This window comes from Lynx rufus, unplaced genomic scaffold (genome assembly GCF_022079265.1).
Source record: "Lynx rufus isolate CCGP_SWC_20201006 ecotype Redwood Valley unplaced genomic scaffold, mLynRuf1.p SCAF_30, whole genome shotgun sequence".
Taxonomy (NCBI): Eukaryota; Metazoa; Chordata; class Mammalia; order Carnivora; family Felidae; genus Lynx; species Lynx rufus.
In genome coordinates this window covers 5,979,096-6,002,344 of record NW_025814846.1, presented here as the reverse complement: position 1 = coordinate 6,002,344, position 23,249 = coordinate 5,979,096, and the positions used below count along the sequence as shown (strand labels likewise).

Genomic DNA, 23,249 nt, shown 5'->3' with positions numbered 1-23,249 from the left:
AAAGAAATTGACTAGAAAGAGATAAGGAGGAAGCAGCAAACTTGAATCCAAGTGCATGATCCCTTGATACCTTCTGGCTGACAGTATAAATGAAGATAAGTTCTGTCACCTCTGGACCACTGATTACACCTCTACCTATCTCATTATGTTATTGTAAATGTCAAATGATAAAATGAATAATAAGGTATTTGTAAACCAGAAAGCATCCCTTAAGGAGGAATCTGTAAAATTCCATTTCCTCCTTACCTCTTCCCATTCCTTACTCAGCAGCAGCAGCAGCAGCAGCAGCAAAAGTTAGTACTCTCCTTGCACCTTGTACCTTGTCCTTTTGTCAAACTGATTCCATCTGAGAAATCACTAAGACTGGAGTTAAGCCCAGGGCTTCTGATTCTTATTCCAGTGTTCTGGCCATATTAATTGTACTAAAAATTCCTATCTGGATTATGGTAAACAAGGAAACATTAATATATACTTAAATATGCTATCTTTACTGCAGTTATATGACCAATGTGGTGGGAAATCTGACATTAGAAGGATTCTATTTGTGATATGATGTTGGGTCTGACTTAGCTTTCTCATAAGTGAAATTAAGGAGTCGAAGGCCAGGTGATGATACCACTCTTTGGATTCCACTAGTTATGGTCACATTTTCCTGAGCAACCAGGATGGACTCCTGGGTTCCAGATACAAGAAAGCTGTATTCAGAGAATACACGGATGGTACATTCAAGATCCCTCGGCCAAGGACTGGACCAGAGGAACACTTGGGAATATTAGGTGAGTTCTTCCTTGTGTTAGAAGTTTATGCTGATCCTAAGGATGCCATGTCATATAAGGACCTTTTTTTCTTTCAATTAGTTTTTCCTTATTATATAATGGAACAATAGTCATATATATTTTTTTAAAATCAACCATAAAAATAAGCAATCAAAGGGAGGATTTATTAATTTTTTTGTAACATGAACCATATTTTTCCAGGAATCTCTCTAGGGATGTTTGATTGTGATAGATTTTTTAAATATACTAATGATAGGGGAACTTAGTAACATGAAAGAATAGGAAAAGCACTGTACAGGGAATCAGTATTACCCTTGAACCCAGTTTAATTATTCATACAATTTATTCACTTTTTATGGGCCAATGAGTTTCCTCATTCTTGTCCTCACAGAGAAGAAACCCATTGGCCTTTACAGAGACCCCAACATTTTTTTACTCTGTGCTAAACTCCTTACTGACAATGATTCCACAGAGCCCTGATTACCTAGATCCTTGGGATATTATAGATAATAGATAGATAGATAGATAGATTAGATACATACATACCTACATACATACATTTGGGGTGGTAAAATAAGGATAATTGGAGCCATAATTTTCTTGTTGAAGTATCCTCATCCTGTAAGTAGCAGTATCAGTTAAAGGGCTTCTGGATTAAAAAAAATGGAACTGGTCATGATTTTCAGTCTAATGACTGAAAACCTTAATTCTAGAGAGCTCCTCTGTGTGTCCATTCTTCAATTCCTTTAGTACCCTTGTTCCAACACTCCACTAATGAGACTTTTCCTTCTTTTGCATATTTTAGGTCCACTTCTCAGAGGAGAGGTTGGTGATATTCTAACTGTGGTGTTCAAGAATAATGCCAGCCGCCCCTACTCTATGCATGCTCATGGAGTGGTAGAATCTAGCACTGGTTGGCCACTGGCTGCTGATCCTGGTGAGTTGAAACACTTAGCTGAAGGGATAAAAGATGTGTAGCACCTCTGCTTAAGCCTTCTGACTTGTTTCTTTTTTTTTTAATTTCTCTTTGAGAACTTAAAATATAATATTAACCAGGATAAAGTCACAGCCTGAGTTTGTCTCTATGAAACACTCATTTTCAATTTCAGAATAGGGTACTTAGTTTCACCAAAGAAATGCCTAATATTGATCACACATGGAGCATTATACTGGCCTTAACTCTGGATGCATATTGAGTTTCTCACCGTCTCTAGATCTGAAGTTAATCTTGGCTATAATGTGAGCTTCTAAACATGATTAGAGAGCGACATGTCCCATACCAAAAATTGATCATTAATCTCAGTCATAGATAAGGTTCTTGTCATCCTATTACAGGCTAAGTTATAATCCCATTCATATACTAGGTTTCTAATATTAAAATGTAGGGTGATCATAATCTTGACCACATTGTCTTCCATCCATTTATTCATTGAGTAAATGCTTGCAGGCAGCCTAGTTGGTGCAGAAACAATTTTAGAAGTTATGGATGCAGTAGGAAATAATACTTGCTCCTACCTTTACAAAACAGGCAATTATTATAGACAGACAAATAAACTGGTAATTATAATTCTATGTTTTATGTGTTAATAAGAGTTCTTAAAGTGTGCTGGAGAGGTATAGAAAAGGCTACCTAGGGAGGGGCGCTAAGATGGCAGGATAGAAGGAGGACTAAAAGCTCCTCTCATCCCTTGAAAAAAAAAAGCTAGATAATTATCATATTATTCTGAACACACAAGTGATCAATCTGAGGATGGACATAACAAACTACACAAATAGAGAAAGAAAAGAGGCCACATTGAAGAAGGTAGGAAGTGTGAAGACACAGTTTTGGGGAGCAACAGATTGCAGTTGCTTCAGAGGGGAGCAAGCCCTGGTATCAGGGAAAGGAAGACAAGAGTGGAGCACATAGGATAACACACAAGGAGAACATTTCCCAAGGCCACTGGTTGGGAAAATTAGAGGGGCTGGTTTTTGTGAGTTCTTGTAACCAGCGGTGCTTGAAGACTGGAGTTTTAAAGGTCATTGGACACCTAAGTCGTGCATGGGGGGAGACTGTTCACTCTTCTTGGAGTGCATCTGTGAGAGGTGGTGTTCACAGAGATGCCTCTCTGGGTACAAAAGAGCTTTCAGGTGCCATATACTTCCTCCACTCCTCAGTATATGAGCAGAGCCCAAAACTGGCTGCCTAGCCTGCTTGCTCCAAGTTCCATGCCCCTGTGCTCTGGTGAAACTGACCTTCTTGGATTAAACTGCACCAGTACCAGCATGGTAAGACCATCCTAAAACCAGCAAGGGCCCTGGCCTACAACACATTCCTAAAGTTTGGAATTTTAAAGGTCAGCAGGCTTGGTTGGAATAGAGCCTGGAGGGCACTGAGCTACTACTGTAGAGAAGGAAGGAAAACAACTCAGACATGGATAGCATGAAAATGGCCATCTGAAAAATACCTGAGATGCACAGGGGGGAGATTATTCACTATTCTGGGAGTACTTCCCTGAGAATATCAAGCCTGAAGACCACTCTTCATGGACAAAGGAGATGGCCAGCACCATTTGGCTCCCCACCTTCAGTGTAAGCTCAGACTCACCTTCAGTAAACAGCACAGTGCTGAAAGTGCCTGCCTAACCTACTTACACCAAGTCCCACAACCTGCGCTCTGCCAGAACTGCCTTTCTCAGTCAAGTTTGCCTCAATCTGGGACCTTTCCCCAGAAGACCAGCAGAAAACACCATGCACACAATGTCTCTGGACCAAAGGGTTCTACAACATTTCAGTTCTAGTGGAAGTAGCATCAGTTCTCATTTAACAAGCAGACCAGTACACACCTAGTTAAAACTCAGCACACTCTGGCCAAGGTCCAAACCCTGCCCAGTTCAGGGAAGGAGAGCTTCTGCGGAGGATTGGCCTGAAGGATAGAGCAGCCAAAACACAGCAGCAGTGTGCATGCAGCACACACCAAGGACACTCCCTAAAGTTCCAGGATCTGGACAGTATATGGCCTCTTCTTCATAAAGCCATTACTCTCAGTAATAGAAAACATAGCAGGCTTATCTAACACAGAGAAGAAGACAGAAACTTAGACAAAATGCCAAGATGGGGTAATTCATCCCAAATGAAACAAAAAGATAAGGTCACAGCCAGAAATCTAATTGAGACAGATGTAAATAATATGCCTAATGGAAAATTTAAAGCATCAATCATAAGGATAATTCTGGACTTGATAAAAGAATGGAAGGCTTCAGGGAGGCTGTTAAAACAGAGATATAAGAGTTACAAATCTGTCAGAAATTGAAAGCACAATAACAGATTCAAAACAGACTAAGAGTAATGAACACAAGAATGGAAAATGCAGAGAAATGAATACATATAGAAGCTAATAATGAAGCTGAACAAAAGAAAGAATTATGTAACACAAGAATAGACTTAGTGAACTCAGTGACAACATCAGACATAATAACATTTGTATCATAGGAGTCCCAGAAGAAGAAGAGTGAGAAAAGAGGGCAGAAATTTTATTTGAGCAAATAATAGAAGAAAACTTTCTGAATCTGAAGGAGAAAACCAAACATCCAAATCCAGGAAGCACAGAGAACTCCATCAAAATCAACAAAAGCAGGAAAACACCAAAATACATTGTAATTAAATTTATAAAATATTAGCTATACAAAAAAAAAATCCTAAAAGGACCAAGACAAAAGAAGTCCCTAACTTACAAGAGAAGACCCCAAGGTTAGCTGCATATAACTCAAAAGAAATTTGGCAAGATAAAAGGGCATGATATATTCAAAGTGATGAATGGGAAAAATATGCAGCCGAGAATAGTCTATATAGTGACACTGTCATTTAGAATAGAAGGAGAGATAAAAAGTATCCCAGACAAACAAAAACTAAAGGAGTTCTTGACCACTAAACCAGCCATGGAAGAAATATTAAAGAGGACTCTTTTAATGGGAAGGAAAGATCAAAAGTGACAAAGAAATAAGGATCAGAGAAAATCCCCAGAAACAATGACAAAACAAGTAGAAAAAAACAAAAACTAAAGGAGTTTTTGACCACTAAACCAGCCATTCAAGAAATATTAAAGGGGACTCTTTGAATGGGAAGGAAAGATCAAAAGTGACAAAGAAATAAGGATCAGAGAAAATCCCCAGAAACAATGACAAAACAAGTAGGAAAATGGCAATAAAAACAAACCTATCAATAACTCTGAATGTGGCACCTGGGTGGCTCAATTGGTTGAGTATCCAACTTTTGATTTCAGCTCAGGTCCTTATCTCATGGTTCATGGGATCAAGGCCCACACCAGGCTCCATGCTCATGGTGAGGAGGCTTCTCAGAAGTGCGACCAATTTCTGTATATTGATTTTATATCTTGCTACATTGCTTAATTACTGTTATCAGCTCTAACAGTTTTTTGGTGGAGTCTTTCAGGTTTTCCATGTAGAATATCATGTCGTCTGTGAAGAGTGAAAGTTTGAATTCTTCTTTGACAATTTGGGTGCTTTTAATTTCCTTTTGTTATCTGATTGCTGACGCTAGGACTTCCAACACTATGTTGAACAACAGTGGTGGGAGTGGATATCCCTGTTGTGTTCCTGAAAAACTGAGAGATTTCCCCATTAAGGATGATATTAGCTGTCACCTTTCATATATGGCTTTTATGATGTTAATGCATGTTCCTTCTATCATGACTTTCATGAGGGTTTTTATCAAGAAAGGATGCTGTATTTTGTCAAATGCTTTTCCTGCATCTGTTGAAAGAATCATATGGTTTTTGTCCTCTCTTTTATGAATGTGGTGTATCACACTGATTGACTTGTGGATATTGAACCAGCCCTGCAGCCCAGGAATGAATCCCACTTGATCATGGTGAATAATTTTTTTAATGCACTGTTGAATTTTGTAGTATCTTGTTGAGAAATTTTGTATCCATGTTCATTAGGGATATTGACCTGTAATTATTTTTAGTGGGGTTTTGTTTGGCTTGGAAATCAAGGAAATGCTGGCTTCATAGAATGATCCTGGAAGATCTCCTTCCATTTTTTTGGAATATTTTGAGAAGTATTGGTATTAATTCTGCCTTAAATGTCTGGTGGAATTCCCCTGGGAAGCCATCAGCCCCAGCTTTCTTATTTTTCAGGAGATTTTTGATAACCAATTCAATTTCTTTGATGGATATGGGTCTCCTCAAACTTTATATTTCTTCCTATTTGAGTTTTGAAAGTGTGTTAGTGTCTAAGAATTTGTCAATTCCCCCCCCCCCCAATTGTCCAGGTTGTTGGCAAGTGATTTTTCATAGTATTTTTTTTTTGTATTTCTGTGCTGTTGGTTGTGATCTCTCCTGTTTTATTTGTGATTTTATCTATTTTGGTCCTGTCTCTTTTCTTTTGAGAAGTCTAGCTATGCGTTTATCAATTTTGTTTATTCTTTCAAAAAACCAGATCTTGATCTGTTCTGTTTTTTTTTAATCTATGTTATTTATTTCTGCTGTAGTCTTTATTATTTCTCTTCTTCTCCTAGCTTTGGGATTTCTTTGATGCTGCCTTTTTAACTCCTTTAGGTGTAAGGTAAGTTGTGTATTTGGGACATTTCTTTCTTCTTGAAATAGGACTGGATTGCACTGTATTTTCCTCTTAGGACTGTGTTTGCTGCATCCTAAAGAGTTGGACTGTTGTGTTTTCATTTTCATTTGCTTCCATGTATTTTTTAATTTCTTCTTTAATTTCCTGGTTGACCCAGTCATTCTTTAATAGGATGTTCTTTAACCTCAGTGTATTTGAGGACTTTCCACATTTTTTCTTGTGGTTGATTTCAAGTTTCATAGTGATCTGAAAATATGTGTGGGATGATCCAAGTCTTTTTAATACTTGTAAATGGCTGTTTTATGACCCAGTATATGATCTATTTTGGTGAATATTCCATGTGCACTTGAGAAGAATGTGTATTCTGCTGCTTGAGGATGAAAAGTTCTCAACATATCTTTTAAGTCCATCTGGTCCAATGTGTCATTCAGAGTCATTGTTTCCTTATTGATTTTCTACCTAGATGTAAGTGGAGTATTAAAGATATTAAATATAAAATTATTAAATTAAAATTATGGTTTTATTTTATATACATGTTTATATTTGTGATTAATTGATTTCTATATTTGGGTGTTTCACATTGGGGGCATAAATATTTACAATTGTTAGCTCTTCTTGATGGATAGATCCTTTATGATATAATGTCCTTCTACATCTCTTGTTACAGTCTTTGTTTTTAAATCTAGTTTTTCAGATATAAGTATGGTTACTGCAGCTGTCTTTTGATATCCAGTAGCATGATAGATCATTCTCCATCCCCTCACTTTCAATCTGCAGGTGTCCTCCGTTTGAAAACTAGTCTCTTATAGTTAGAATATAGATGAATCTTGTATTTTATCTATTCTGAAGCCCTATGTCTTTTGATTCGGGAATTTAGTCCATTTTCACTTAGAATGATTATTGAAATATATAAATTTGGTGTCATTGTATTATCTATAGGTTTTGTGCTTGTGGTGATGTTTCTGGTCCTTTGTAGTCTTTCCACTAACAGAGTCTCCTTTAGGATCTCTTTCAGGGTTGGTTTAGTGGTCATGAACTCCTTTAGGTTTTGTTCATATTGGAAAGCCTTTATCTCTCCTTTTATTCTAAATGACAGTCCGACTGGATAAAGGATTCTTCACTGCATGTTTTTCCTATTCAACACATTGAATGTTTCCTTCCACTCCCTTCTGGCTTGTCAAGTTTCAGTGGACAGGTCTGCTACTACCCTTATGTGTCTACCCTTATAAGTTAAGGTCTATTTGTCCCTATCTGCTTTCAGAATTCTCTCCTTATCTTTGTATTTTGCCAGTGTCATTATGATATGTTGTGGTGTTGACCTGTTTGTGTTGATTTTGAAGGGAGTTCTCTGTGCCTCTTGGACTTGGATGCCTGTTTCCTTTCCCAGATTAGGGAACTTCTCAGCTATAATTTGTTCAAATAAGCCTTCTGACCTTTTTTCTCACTTTTCTTCCAGAACTCCTATGATATGGATATTAATTAATTTCATGGACTCACTTAGCTTTCTAATTCTCCTCTCGTAATCTGGTAATTTCCTTTCCTTATTTTCAGCTTCATCATTTTCCATAATTTTATCTTCCATTTCACATATTCTCTCCTCTGCTTATTCCATCTTCACTGTCACTGTATCTAGTTTATTTTTCATCTCACTTATAGCATTTCTTAATTCACCTTTGCTATTTCTTAGGTCTTTGATATTTGCAGCAAGAGATTCTCTGTTGTCTTATAATATTTTTTCAAACCAAGCTATTAGTCTTATGTCTATTATTCTCAATTTTTGTTCAGATATATTGTTTACATCTGTTTTGAGCAATTCTCTGGCTGTTATTTCTTCTTGATTTTTTTTTTTGAGAAGAATTCTTCCTTTTCATCATTTATGGTAGGTTTATGTCTTTTACATGTTTTAATAGCTTGTTATATGTCCTGAACCTGCAAGTACTACTATATTAAAAAAGGGTCATACACTATACAGGGCCTGGCACTTCAGGGAGAGTTTTTGGAGTGTTTTGCATGCACTCTTATTGCCTTTTGGCTGCTCTATCCCACTGGTCAGTCATCTACAAAGCTTTTTCTTGCTTGTAGTGGTGGAGTGTTTGGACCTTCACCCAGGTGTGGTCTGATTTGTTTATTGAAGTAATCCATTACATGGGGAAATGCAGACAAGGTGGCTTACTCAGCATAACCCGGGTGAGCACTCCTACTCTAACCCCAACTGGGGTGCAGGAGCAACTCCTCTACAGTTAGCCCAAAGGGTAGTCCTCAGATGCAGAGCCATGAGGTATCTCCTTGGGATTCTCTCTCTCTCCCTCTCTCTGCCCCTCTCCCACTTGTTCTCTCTCTCTCTCGAGTTAAATTAATAAATAAATACTCTGAATAAATGGAATAAATGCTCCAAAGACATAGGGTGTCAAAATAGAAAAATAAAGGACCATCTTCCTACAAGAGACTAATTTTAGACCTAAAGAACCACAGATTGATAAAGAGGAGATATAGAAACATTCATTATGTTAGTGGATATCAAAAGAAACCTGAAGGAGCATTACTTATATCAGAACCTAGACATTAAAACAAAGACTGTCACAAGAAAAGGGCACTGTATCATAATAAAGGAGATTATCCAACAAGATATAACTACTGTAAATATTTATGCCTGCAATTTCTGACACCAAAACATACAAAACAATTTAAACCAAACATAAAGGAATTCATTTATAATAATACAATAATACTGGTGGATTTTAACACCCCACTTACATTAATGTAGAAATCATCTAAACAGAAAATCAACTAGAAAAGAATGGCCTTTAATGACATGCTGGACCAGATGTATTTAACAGATATATTCAGAATATTTCATTGTAAAACAGCAGAATACACATTCTTCTTTAGTACAGATGGGACATTCTCCAGAATAGAACACATATTGGGCCAGAAATCATGCATCAACAAGTAGAAAAATATTGAGACCATATCATACAAATTCTCTTATCACAATTTTATGAAACTTGAAGTCAGTCACAAGAAAAAATTTGGAAAGACCACAAATATATGGAGGTTAAACAACATGCTACTAAGCAATAAATGGGTCAACCAGGAAATCAAAAAAGAAATAAAAAATATACACGGAAATAAGTGAAAATGAAAACACGACAGCCCAAAATCCTTGTGATGAAGCAAAAGCTATCACAAAAGGGAAGTATAAAACAGTAGAAGAAAGAAAAAATCTCAAATAAACAATCTAACCTTACACCTAAAGGAGCTCGAAAAAGAACAACAAATGAAGTCTAAAACTAGTAGAACAATTAAAATAAATATTAGAGTAAAAATAAGTCACATAACATCTAAAATAAGAAGAAAAAAACAGAACAGGCAAATGAAGCAAGGTGCTGCTTCTTTGAAAATATTGATACAATTTATAAAGCTTTAGACACACATACAAAAAAGAGAAAATACACAGATAAATGAAATTACAACTAAGAGAGAGGAGAAAAACAACCAACACCAGAGAAAAAGAATTATAAGAGAATATTATGAAAGACTATATGCCAAAAAATTTGACAACCTAGAAGAAATGCATAAACTCCTAGAAACATATGAACTACCAAAACTGAAACAGACAGAAATGAAAACTCAAACAGCAGAATAATCAGGGAATAAATTGGACTAGGAATGAAAAATCTTCAGAGCCACATAGTTTCACAGGTGAATTCTATCAAACATTTTAAAGAAGAGTTAATACCTATTCTTTGCAAACTATTCCAAAAAACAGAAATGCAAGGAAACTTCCAAATTCATTCCATGAGACAAGCATTACCCTGATGCAAAAACTAGATAATACTCCACTACAAAAAGAGCATAGACAAATAACCCTGACATTACTCTGATACAAAAACTAGATAATACTCCACTACAAAAAGAGCATAGACAAATAACCCTGATGAAAACAAATGAAAAATAAATAAAATTCTAACAATCCAAATCCAAAAGTGCATTAAAAGAAACATTCAGGGGTGCCTGGGTGACTCAGTCAGTTGAGTGTCTGACTTCAGCTAAGGTCATGATCCTACAGTTTGTGGTTTTGTGCCCTGCATTGGGCATTATGCTGCAGACAACTATGAGCCTGGAGCCTGCTTCAGACTCTGTGTCCCCCTTTCTCTCGACCCCTCCCCCACTCGCACTGTCTCAAAAAGAAATGAACATTAAAAAAATTTTTTTAAAGAAACATTCACCATGATCAACTTGGATTTATTCTTGGGATGCAAGTGTGGCTCAATATTTGAAAATCAATCAATTTGATACACCACATTAATAAAAAAAGATAAACATATGATCTTCTCAATAGATGTAGAAAATGCATTTGAAAAGTACAACATTCATTCATGATAAAAGCCCTCAACAAAGTAGGGTTATAGGGAACATACCTCAACATACTAAAGGCCTTGTACAAAACAAAACACAGCTAATATCCTCAAGGAGTAAAAACTGAGAGCTTTTCCTCTATGGTCAGGAACAAGCATAGGGATGTGCACTCTCACCACTGTTATTTAAGATAGTAATGGAAGTCTTAGACTCAGCAATCAGACAATAAAAAGAAATAAAAGGAATCCAAATTGGCAAGGAAGAAGTACAACTTTCAGTAATTGTAGATGACAAGATATTCAATATAGAAAACCTGAAAGACTTCACCAAAAAGTTACTATAACTGATACACAAATTCATTAAAATCACAGGGTATAAAATCAGTGTACAGAAATCTGTTGCATTCTGTACACTGATAATGAAGCAGCACAAAGAAATCAAGGAATTGGTCCAATTTCCAAATACACCAAAAAGAAGATGTGTAGGAATAAACCTAAGAAAAGAAGTGAGAGATCTGTAGTCTGAAAAATATAAAACATTGATGGAAGAAATTGAAGATGACAAAAAGAAATGGAAAAACATTCCATGCTCATGAATTGGAGGAACAAATATTGTTAAATGTAGATACTAACCACAGCAATCTACACATTTAATGCAATCTCTATAAAAATACTACCAGCATTATCCACAAAGCTAGAACAAACAATCCTAAAATTTATATGGAACTACAAAATACCCCCAAAATAGCCAAACTTATCAAAGAAAAGCAAAGCTGGAATCATCACAATTCTGGACTTCAAGTTACACTACAAAGCTGAATTTATCAAAATAGTATGTTATTGGCACAAAAAAAACAGACACATAGATCAATGGAACACAACAGAAAATCGAGAAATGGACCCACAACTATATGGTCTATTAATATTTGGCAAAGTAAGAAAGAATATCCAATGGACAAAATGCAGTCTCTTCAAGAAATTATGTTGGGAAAACTGGACAGCAAAGAATGTCATAAACATAAGCAAAGAATGAAACTGTACCACTTTCTTACACTATACACAAAAATAAATTCAAAAGTGATTAAAGACCTAAATGTGAGACAAAACGCTAGAGAAGAACACAGGCAGCAGCCTCCTTGACATTGTCCATAGTAGTTTCTTCCTAGATATGTCTCTGGAAATAAAACAATCAAAAGCAAAAATAAACTATTGAGACTTCATCAAAATAAAAAGCTTCACAGTGAAGAAAACAATCACAAACTAAAAGTCAACATGCAGAATGGGACAAGATATTTGCAAATGACATATATGATAAATGGTTTGTGTCCAAAATATATAAAGAACTTATCAGACTCAACAACAAAAAAGCAGATAATCCACTTTGAAAATGGGCAGAAGACATGAAAAGAAATTTTATCAAAATATACAGATTGATAACAGACACATGAAAAAATGCTCAACCTCACTCATCATCAGAGAAATACAAATCAAAACTCCAATGAGCTATCACCTCAAACCAGTCAGAATGGCTAAAATTAACAACACAAGAAATAACAGGTGTTGGTGAAGATGTGGTGAAAGAGGAACTCTGTTACACTGTTGGTGGGAATACAAACTAGTGCAGCCATTTTGGAAAACAGTATTGAGGTTCCTCCAAAAAAAGTGGAAAATAGAACTGTCCTATGATCCAGCAATTTCACTACTAGGTATTTACCCAAAGGTTACAAAAATACTAATTTGAAGGGATACGTGCACCTGGATGTTTATAGTAGCATTATCAACAGTAGGCAAATTATGGAAAGAGCACAAATGTTCATTGACCAATGAATGGGTAAAGAACATATGGTGGGTGGGTGCGCCTGTGTGTGTGTGTATGTGTCAAATGAATATAATATATAATGAATATTACTCAGCTATAAAAATAATGAAATCTTGTCATTTACAACAATGTGGGTGGAGCTAAAAGATATTATGCTATGCGAAATAAATCAGTCAGAGAAAGACAAATACCATGTGATTTCACTCATATGGAGAATTAAGAAGCTAAACAAATAGATATATGGGGAAAAAGAAAATAGGAAAACCAAGTAACATACTCTTAACCAGAGAGAAAAAACTGATGATTACCAGAGGGGAGTTGGGTGGGGGCATGATTTAAATATATGATAGGTATAAAGGGGACAATTGTGATGAGTACCAGGAGTTGTATGTAAATGATGTTACTAAATTCTACATCTGAAACTAATACACTTTATGTTAACTGGAATTTAAATAAAATTTGTAATGAAAAAAGGACAAAAGAGAAAAAGTACCTAATTAATGTTTAGACTGTCAAGGGTAGTTTTCCAGAGCAGATGATACATCAGATTAGATTTAGATCAGTAGTTTTCAAAATTTAGTAAATTTCTGGGATCAATTTCAAGAATATTTGATTCATTAGGTTTGGTATGGGGTTTAAGAATGTGTTTTTTCAAGGGGTACCTGGGTGACTCAGTCAATTAAGAGTCCAACTCTTGATTTTGGCTCGGGTCATGATCTCACAGTTCGTGAGATTGAGCCCAACATTGGGCACTGTGCTGACAGTGTGGAGCCTGTTTGGTGTTCTCTCTCTCTGTCTCTCTGTCTCTCTCTGTCTCTCTCTCCCTCCTTCCCTCTCTTTCTGCCCTTCCTGTGCTCTTGAACTCTCTCTTTTTCTCTCTAAAAAAAGTGGTTTTCAAACAAGTTTCCAGGTAATTCTTGTGTTGATGGATCAGAAAAACTCAGAGCAATGTGAGAACCACTGATCGGAAGGATATGAAAGAGCATACAGGTAAAGGTATAGTACAGAAGAAGCACAGAGAAAAAAAAAGTTCGGTTGTAGGGAATGCAATATGTAATGACCTAGTAAGAGTGGTGATAGTTGGGGTAGAGGAAAGGGGATAGGCTCTAAAAAAGATCAATGAAGTGAAATCAATAGGATTCAGTGACTAATTGAATATTGAAGGGGAGAAAGTAAAGGATTTTGGAAAGATACCCAAATTTCTGAAATGATACCCACATTTTTGGCTTGAATAACCTAATAGTGATGTCAATATCCAAGATAGGAAACATGGGGAGAATGTGACGTGGGATGGGGGAGATTGGATAATGATGTGTTCATTTTTGACTTTGTTGAATTTGAAATGTTTGTAAGTCAACCGAATAGAGGCATCTAATAGTCACAAAGGTCTAAAGCTCAGGAGAAAGATAAAATCTGAAAGAATAGACTTGAAAGGCATCAACATTTAAGTATAATTGAAACCAAAGTAACGAACACAACTTCCTTAGAAGAGTACATTAATGAAATCATAAGAATCCTAGAATAAGACCAAAGGAAGACCTATTTTTAAGGGAGGCAATGATTAAAAATTAAGCCTGGGGAAAAAGTGAGTAAGACATTAGAAGAGAGAAGATGGGGTCAAACATGTTAAAAAGATAATGTCAAGGGTGAAAAGATCAACAATTTCAAGTGCTTCAGAGAGGTTAAATAAGAATGGAAAATTTCTCATTGGATATAACAAAAAGGGAGAGGCTGCTTATTTTTACTTGGTGGAAAAGAAGTCATATTAGACTAGGATTAGAAAGTAATTGGAAGATAAAGCACAATTTCTTTATCCATTTATCAGTTGATGGAGATTTAGGCTCTTTCCATAATTTGGCTATTGTTGAGAGTGCTGCTCTAAACATTGGGGTACAAGTGCCCCTATGCATCAGGACTCCTGTATCCCTTGGGTAAATTCCTAGCAGTGCTATTGCTGGGTCATAGGATAGGTCTATTTTTAATTTTTTTGATGAACCTCCACACTGTTTTCCAGAGTGGCTGCACCAATTTGCATTCCCACCAACAGTGCAAGAGGGTTCCTGTTTCTCCACATCCTCGCCAGCGTCTATATTCTCCTGATTTGTTCATTTTGGCCACTCTGGCGTGAGGGGATATCTGAGTGTGGTTTTGATTTGTATTTCCCTGATGAGGAGTGACGTTGAGCATCTTTTCATGTGCCTGTTAGCGATCTGGATGTCTTCTTTAGAGATGTGTTTATTCATGGTTTCTGCCCATTTCTTCACTGGAATATTTGTTTTTCGGGTGTGGAGTTTGGTGAACTCTTTATAGATTTTGGTTACTAGCCCTTTGTCCGATATATCATTTGCAAATATCTTTTCCCATTCTGTTGGTTGCCTTTTAGTTTTGTTGGTTGTTTCCTTTGCTGAGCAGAAGCTTTTTATCTTCATAAGGTCCCAGTAGGTCATTTTTGCTTTTAATTCCCTTGCCTTTGGGGATGTGTCGAGTAAGAGATTGCTACGGCTGAGGTCAGAGAGGTCTTTTCCTGCTTTCTCCTCTAGGGTTTTCATGGTTTCCTGTCTCACATTCAGTTCCTTTATCCATTTTGAGTTTATTTTTGTGAATGGTGTGAGAAAGTGGTCTAGTTTCAATCTTCTACATGTGGCTGTCCAGTACTCCCAGAACCATTTGTTAAAGAGACTGTCTTTTTTCCATTGGATGTTCTTTCCTGCTTTGTCAAAGATTAGTTGGCCACACATTTGTGGGTCTAGTTCTGGGGTTTCTATTCTATTCCATTGGTCTATTTGTCTGTTTTTGTGCCAATATCATGCTGTCTTTATGATTACAGCTTTGTAGTAGAGGCTGAAGTCTGGGATTGTGATGCCTCCTGCTTTGGTCTTTTTCTTCAAAATTACTTTGGCTATTCGGGGCCTTTTGTGGTTCCATATGAATTTTAGGATTGCTTGTTCTGGCTTCGAGAAGAATGCTGGTGCAATTTTGATTGGGATTGCATTGAATGTGTTGATAGCTTTGGGTAGTAAGGACATTTTTACAATATTTATTGTTCCAAACCATGAGCACGGAATGTTTTTCCATTTCTTTATATCTTCTTCAATTTCCCTCATCAGCTTTCTATAGTTTTCAGCATACAGATCTTGTACATCTTTGGTTAGATTTATTCCTAGGTATTTTATGCTTCTTGGTGCAATTGTGAATGGGATCAGTTTCTTTATTTGTCTTTCTGTGGCTTCATTGTTAGTGTATAAGAATGCAACTGATTTCTGTACATTGATTTTGTATCCTGCAACTTTGCTGAATTCATGTATCAGTTCTAGCAGACTTTTGGTGGAGTCTATCGGATTTTCCATGTATAATATCATGTCATCTGCAAAAAGTGAAAGCTTAACTTCCTCTTTGCCAATTTTGATGCCTTTGATTTCCTTTTGTTGTCTGATTGCTGATGCTAGCACTTCCAACACTATGTTAAACAACAGCGGTGAGAGTGGACATCCCTGTCGTGTTCCTGATCTGAGGGAAAAAGCTCTCAGTTTTTCCTCATTGAGCATGATGTTAGCTGTGGGCTTTTCATAAATGCCTTTTATGATCTTTAAGTATGTTCCTTCTATCCTGACTTTCTCGAGGGTTTTTATTAGGAAAGTTGCTGAATTTTGTCAAAGGCCTTTTCTGGATCGATTGACAGGATCATATGGTTCTTATCTTTTTTTTTTATTAATGTGATGTATCACATTGATTGATTTGCGAATGTTGAACCAGCCCTGCATCCCAGGAATGAATCCCACTTGATCATGGTGAATCATTCCTTTTATAAGCTGTTGATTTCGATTTGCTAGTATCTTATTGAGAATTTTTGCATCCATATTCATCAGGGATATTGGCCTGTAGTTCTGTTTTTTTACTGGGTCTCTGTTTGGTTTAGGAATCAAAGTAATACTGGCTTCATAGAATAAGTCTGGAAGTTTTCCTTCCCTTTCTATTTTTTGGAACAGCTTAGGAAGGATAGGTATTATCTCTGCTTTAAAAGTCTGGTAGAACTCCCCTGGGAAGCCATCTGGTCCTGGACTCTTATTTGTTGGGAGATTTTTGATGACTGAGACAATTTCTTCGCTGGTTATGGGTCTGTTCAAGCTTTCTATTTCCCCCTGACTGAGTTTTGGAAGAGTGTGGGTGTTTAGGAATTTGTCCATTTCTTCCAGGTTGTCCAGTTTGTTGGCATATAATTTTTCATAGTATTCCCTGTAATTGCTTGTATCTCTGAGGGATTGGTTGTAATAATTCCATTTTCATTCATGATTTTATCTATTTGGGTCATCTCCCTTTTCTTTTTGAGAAGCCTGGCTAGAGGTTTGTCAATTTTGTTTATTTTTTCAAAAAACCAACTCTTGGTTTCGTTGATCTGCTCTACAGTTTTTTTTTTTTAGATTCTATATTGTTTATTTCTGCTCTGATCTTCATTATATCTCTTCTTCTGCTGGGTTTAGGCTGTCTTTGCTGTTCTGCTTCTAGTTCCTTTAGGTGTGCTGTTAGATTTTGTCTTTGGGATTTTTCTTGTTTCTTGAGATAGGCCTGGATTGCAATGTATTTTCCTCTCAGGACTGCCTTTGCTGCATCCCAAAGCGTTTGGATTGTTGTATTTTCATTTTCATTTGTTTCCGTATATTTTTTTAATTTCTTCTCTAATTGCCTGGTTGACCCAGTCATTCTTTAGTAGGGTGTTCTTTAACCTCCATTCTTTAGGAAGTTTTCCAGACTTTTTTTGTGGTTGATTTCAAGTTTCATAGCATTGTGGTCTGAAAGTATGCATGGTATGATTTCAATTCTTGTATACGTATGAAGGGCTGTTTTGTGACCCAGTATGTGATCTATCTTGGAGAATGTTCCATGTGCACTCGAGAAGAAAGTATATTCTGTTGCTTTGGGCTGCAGAGTTCTAAATAGATCTGTCAAGTCCATCTGATCCAATGTGTCATTCAGGGCCCTTGTTTTTTTACTGACCGTGTGTCTAGATGATCTATCCATTTCTGTAAGTGGAGTGTTAACGTCCCCTGCAATTACCACATTCTTATCAATAAGGTTGCTTCTGTTATTGAGTAATTGTTTTATATATTTCGGGGCTCCCGTATTCAGCACATAGACATTTATAATTGTTAGCTCTTCCTGATGGATAGACCCTGTAATTATTATATAATGCCCTTCTTCATCTCTTGTTACAGCCTTTAATTTAAAGTCTGGTTTGTCTGATATAAGTATGGCTACTCCAGCTTTCTTTTGCCTTCCAGTAGCATGATAAGTAGTTCTCCATCCCCTCACTCTCAAACTAAAGGTGTCCTCAGGTCTAAAATGAGTGTCTTGTAGACAGCAAATAGATGGGTCTTGTGTTTTTATCCATTCTGATACTCTATGTCTTTTGGTTGGCACATTTAGTTCGTTTACATTCAGTGTTATTATAGAAAGATATGGGCTTAGAGTCATTGAGATGTCTGTATGTTTTATGCTTGTAGCAATGTCTCTGGTACTTTGTCTCAAAGGATCCCCCTTAGGATCTCTTGTAGGGCTGGTTTAGAGGTGACAAATTCCTTCAGTTTTTGTTTGTTTAGGAAGACCTTTATCTCTCCTTCTATTCTAAATGAGAGACTTGCTGGATAAAGGATTCTCGGCTGCATATTTTTTCTGTCTAGCACCCTGAAAATCTCGTGCCGATTCTTTCTGGCCTGCCAAGTTTCAAAAGAGAGATCCGTCACGAGTCTTATAGGTCTCCCTTTATATGTGAGGGCACGTTTATATCTAGCTGCTTTCAGAATTTTCTCTTTATCCTTGTCTTTTGCCAGTTTCACTATGATATGTCCTGCAGAAGATCAATTCAAGTTACGTCTAAGGGAGTTCTCTGTGCCTCTTGGATTTCAATGCCTTTTTCCTTCCCCAGATCCGGAAAGTTCTCAGCTATGATTTCCTCAAGTACACCTTCAGCACCTTTCCCTCTCTCTTCCTCCTATGGAATACCAATTTTGCATAGATTATTTCTCTTTAGTGCATCACTTAGCTCTCTAATTTTCCCCTCATACTCCTGGATTTTTTAATCTCCCTTTTCCTCAGCTTCTTCTTTTCCCATAATTTTATCTTCTAGTTCACCTATTCTCTCCTCTGCCTCTTCAATCTGACCCATGGTCATTTCCATTTTATTTTGCAGCTCGTTTATCACATTTTTTAGCTCCTCCTGGCTGTTCCTTAGTCCCTTGATCTCTGTAGCAATAGATTCTCTGCTGTCCTGTATACTGTTTTCAAGCCCAGTGATTAATTTTATGACCGATATTCTAAATTCACTTTCTGTTATATTGTTTAAATCATTTTTGATCAGTTCGTTAGCTGTTGTTTTTTCCTGGAGATTCTTTTGATGGGAATTCTTCCGTTTGGTCATTTTGGATAGTTCCTGGAGTGGTGCGGAACTGCAGGGCACTTCCCCTGTGCTGTCTTGAATAACTCGCCTTGGTGGGTGGGACTGCAGTCAGACCTATTGTCTGCTCCCAGCCCACTGCTGGGGCCACAGTAGACTGGTGTGTGCCTTCTCTTTCCCTATCCTAGGGGCCGGATTCACTGTTGGGTGGTGTGGTCCATCTGGGCTACTTGCACGATGCCAGGCTCGTGGTGCTAGGGATCTGGCATATTAGCTGGGGTGGATAGGCAAGGTGCACGCTGGCAGGAGGGGCAGGCTCAGCACACTTCTCCTTCAGTGATCCGCTTCTGGAGGGGCCCTGAGGCAGCGGGAGGGAGTCAGATCCACCACCGGAGGTGTGGATCTGCAAAAGCACAGTTTGGGTGTTTGTGCGGTGCAAGCAAGTTCTCTGGCAGGAACTGGTTCCCTTTGGGATTATGGCTGGGGGATGGGCGAGGGAGATGGCGCTGGCAAGTGCCTTTGTTCCCAGCCAAACTGAGCTCTGTCGTCCTGGGGCTTAGCAACTCTCCCTCCAGTTGTCCTCAAGCCTTCCTACTCTTTGAGCTGCATTTGGCTCCGGAGACTCTGTTCTGCTAGTCTTTTGGCGGTTTTCTTGGTTATTTAGGCAGGTGTAGGTGGAATCTAAGTGATCAGAAGGACGCGGTGAGCCCAGCATTCTCCTACGTCATCATCTTCAAAATCCAATTCCTCTCCCCTCTTTCAATCTACAGGTGTCTCTAGGTCTAAAATGAGTCTCTTGTAGGCAGCATATGATGTGTCTTATTTTTAATCCATTCTGACCCACTATGGCTTTAGATTGTAGTGTTTAGTCCATTTACATTTAAAGTAATTTTGATAGATATGCATTTATTGACATTTTATTACTTATTTTGTTGTTTCTGGAAATTTTCTCTGATCCTTTCTTGTCTTTTTGTCTTTCGTGTTTTGTTGTTTTTCTTTAGTGATATATTTGGATTTCTTTCTATCTATTCATTTTATGTTTTTTAGTTATTTTTGATGTATGGTTACCATTAGTTTTGTATATAAACTCTTCTGGAAATATCAGTTTATATTAAGTTGATGGTCATTCAAGTTTGAACACATTCACTTCTCTTTTCCCCATATTTCAGGTGTATGTTATATTTTATATCCTTTTTGCACATGTCTGTTCCCTCACTGATTTTTACATAAATATTCATTTTTACTGCTTTGGTTTTTTCTGCGTTTATACTGTCACTTTGGTCTCTCCTTTGCACTCAAAGTTTTCCCTTTAATATTTCTTGTAGGACTGCTTTAGTGTTCATAAACTCCTTTATGAGTTTATGTGGGGTTTTTTTTTGTTGTTGTTTGTTTTTTGAGAGATTCTTTATCTCTTCTATTCTGAATTATAGCCTTGCTGTATAGAGAATTCTTGGCTGCAGAGTTTTTATTTTCATTCATGCTATTCTTTTCTGACTTGCTGGGATTATGTTGAAAAATATTTAGCTAGCCTTATGGGTTTTCTTGTGTAAGTTAAGAACTTCTTTTGCCTTGCTTCTTTTAAGATTTTTATTTGTAATTATATTTTGACAATTAAATTACAGTATGTCTTGGTGTTGGTCTGCTTTACTTTATTTTGATGGGAGTTCTCTGTGACTCTTGTATCTGGAACGTCTGTTTCCATCCCCAGATTAGGGAAGTTTTCAACGATTATTTCTTCAAATAAATTTTCTGCCTCTTTTTCTCTCTATTCTCCATCTTGGACTCCTATAATATAAATGTTACTACATTTGACGGAGTCACTGAATTGCCTAAGTCTATCCTTGTGTTACATACTTTGTTTTTCAGTGTTTTTTGTTCAGTTTCATTACTTTCCATTACTTTGTCTTCTAAGTCACTAATTCATTCTTCTGCTTCTAGCCTGCTGTTCATTGTATCAAGCATGTTTCTTTTAAAAAAAAATAATGTTTCTTTATTTTTGAGAGAGAGAGACAGAGAGGGAGAGAGAGAGATAGTGTGAGTCAGGGAAGGGAAGAGAAAGGGAGAGACGCAGAATCAGAAGCAGGTTCCAGGATCTGAGCTGTCAGCACAGAATCCGACATACGGCTCAAACTCATGAACCATGAGATCATGCCCTGAGATGAAGTCAGATGCTTAACTGACTGAGCCACCCAGATGCCCCTGCATCAAATGTGCTTCTAACCTTGTTTATTGCACTCTTCATCTCTGATTGAATCTTTTTAATTCTTATCTCAGTGGTAAGGGTCTCACTGATGTCTTCTATTCTTTTCTCAAGTCCAGTGAGTATCATTATAATCATTGCTTTAAGTTCTCCATCAGACATGTTACTTATACCTGTTTTGCTTAGATCTCTGTCTTTCACCTATTGTGTTCTTTCATTTGGGATAATTTCCTCTTTCTTCACATTTTGTCTAAGTGTCTGTCTTCTTCTCTGTGTTGGAAAAGACAGCTATGTCTCCTGCTCCTAAAAATAATGACCCTATGAAGAAGATATCATGCAATGTCCAGTGCCTGGTGTTGCATGGAATTTCTCTGGTGTGTTCTGTATGCACTCTGATGTTGTTTTGGTTGTTCTATCTTTCAGGCCAGTAACATGTAGTCATTCTTGCCTGATGTGGGCAGTGTTTGATTCTGGCCTGAATGTGGCAAGTTTTAATTCAGTGTGCTCTGATCTGCTTGTGAAATGAGTCCTGTCATCACTTCCACAGTAACTGAGGCCCTGAAAACTCTCTGGTCTGGAGAAATGGTGTGGCAGATGTTTGTGCTGGTCTTCTGGGGAAGGGCCCACAGCACTGGAATTGAGACTAACGTGACTGAGAAAGGCACTTCCACCAGAACGAAGATGGTGGGACTTGGTGTAAACAAGTTAGGCAGAGTTGGTGCTGTGCCACTTCCTGCAGGTGGTTCTGTGTTTATACTGAAGAGTGGGGGAGGGAGATGGCAGCTGCCAGCTGTTGTTTTTTTTTTCCCAGAGAGGTGTCTCCCTGAACACTGCATCTCAGGGACACACTCTGAGAAAACCAAATCACCTCCCCCTGTGGTCCCCAGGCATTTTCCAGTAGTTGTTTCCATGCTCTCTGCCCCAGAATTATTTGCATGCCTTCTTACCAGGAGCAGTGAAGTGCCCTCCAGGCTCTATCCCAGGCAAGCTAATTGACCTTTAAACTCCAGGCTTTAAGCCTGGGTGACTGCCAGAACTGACAAAATTCAGGCCCTCTTGTTTTTCAAACCAATGGCTTTGAGGAAATATTCTTTTTTTTTTGTAATGTTTATTCATTTTTGAAAAACACAGAGAGAGCATGAACGGAGAGTAGCAGAGAGAGAGGGAGTCACAGAATCTGAAGCAGGCTCCAGGCTCTCAGCTGTCAGCACAGAGCCCGATACGGGGTTCAAACCCACAAACTGTGAGATCATAACCTGAGCTGAAGTCAGATGCTCAACTGACTGAGACACCCAGGTGCCTCATGTCCACTTTATATTTTAAAGGATTACATTTCTTGTTATGTAGGTCATGTGTTATGAGGGACCATTTAGGTGTTTATTATGGTTATTCAGGTGACAGAACATGATGGTATAGACTAGGGTATTAACAGTGGTGACAAATAGAAGTGGATGGGTAGGGAATATATTTCTTAGGTATATCCCTCATAACTTGCTGATAAATATGAGCTATAGGGGAAAAGAATAAAAAATAACTCCTGGGGCGCCTGGGTGGCTCAGTTGGTTAAGCGTCTGACTTCAGCTCAGGTCATGATCTCACAGGTTCATGAGTTTGAGCCCCACGTTGGGCTCTGTGCTGACAGCTCAGAACCCAGAGCCTGCTTTGGATTCTATGGCTCCCTCTCTCTCTGCCCATCGCCACTCATGCTCTGTCTCTCTCAGTCTCAAAAATAAACACTATTTAAAAAAATAACTCCTGAGTTTTGGCTTCAACAACTGGTTTCACTATTTACTGAGATAGGAGGAGTAAATTTGAGGGAGAAGACAATGATGTACTTTGGATACGTTTAGTTTGAGATGAAAATTAGACAAATGTAAATATCAAGTAGGAAATTGAATAAAGGAGTCTAGAATTCAATGTAGAGGTTGGAGAATAGTTTAGGTAAGGAGAAGAACATGATCAAGTCACAGATATGTGAAAGTATGGGATATGCTTAAGTATACAATTAGTTAAATTTTGCCAGTGTATATTTTGCAAAAGTAGAAAGAGTAAAAATTAAGGCTAAAAGGTAGGTTAGGTCTGAGTTATCAGGGCTTGGATGTTTGGATGAAATGTTTGAGCTTCAT

The 23,249-nt window shown here is 37.5% G+C and overlaps 1 protein-coding gene across 6 annotated transcripts in view; it reads left to right on the top strand.

Moving 5' to 3' along the window:
- Positions 1-23,249, top strand: part of HEPH (hephaestin) — an 87,262-nt gene that overhangs the window by 46,282 nt on the left and 17,731 nt on the right. For all 6 annotated transcript variants that reach the window (XM_047092538.1, XM_047092535.1, XM_047092540.1 and 3 more), the window contains 2 exons: positions 637-776; positions 1,582-1,713. In XM_047092538.1, the coding sequence (XP_046948494.1) occupies positions 637-776; positions 1,582-1,713 (272 nt within the window). The remainder of the gene's footprint in view (positions 1-636; positions 777-1,581; positions 1,714-23,249) is intronic.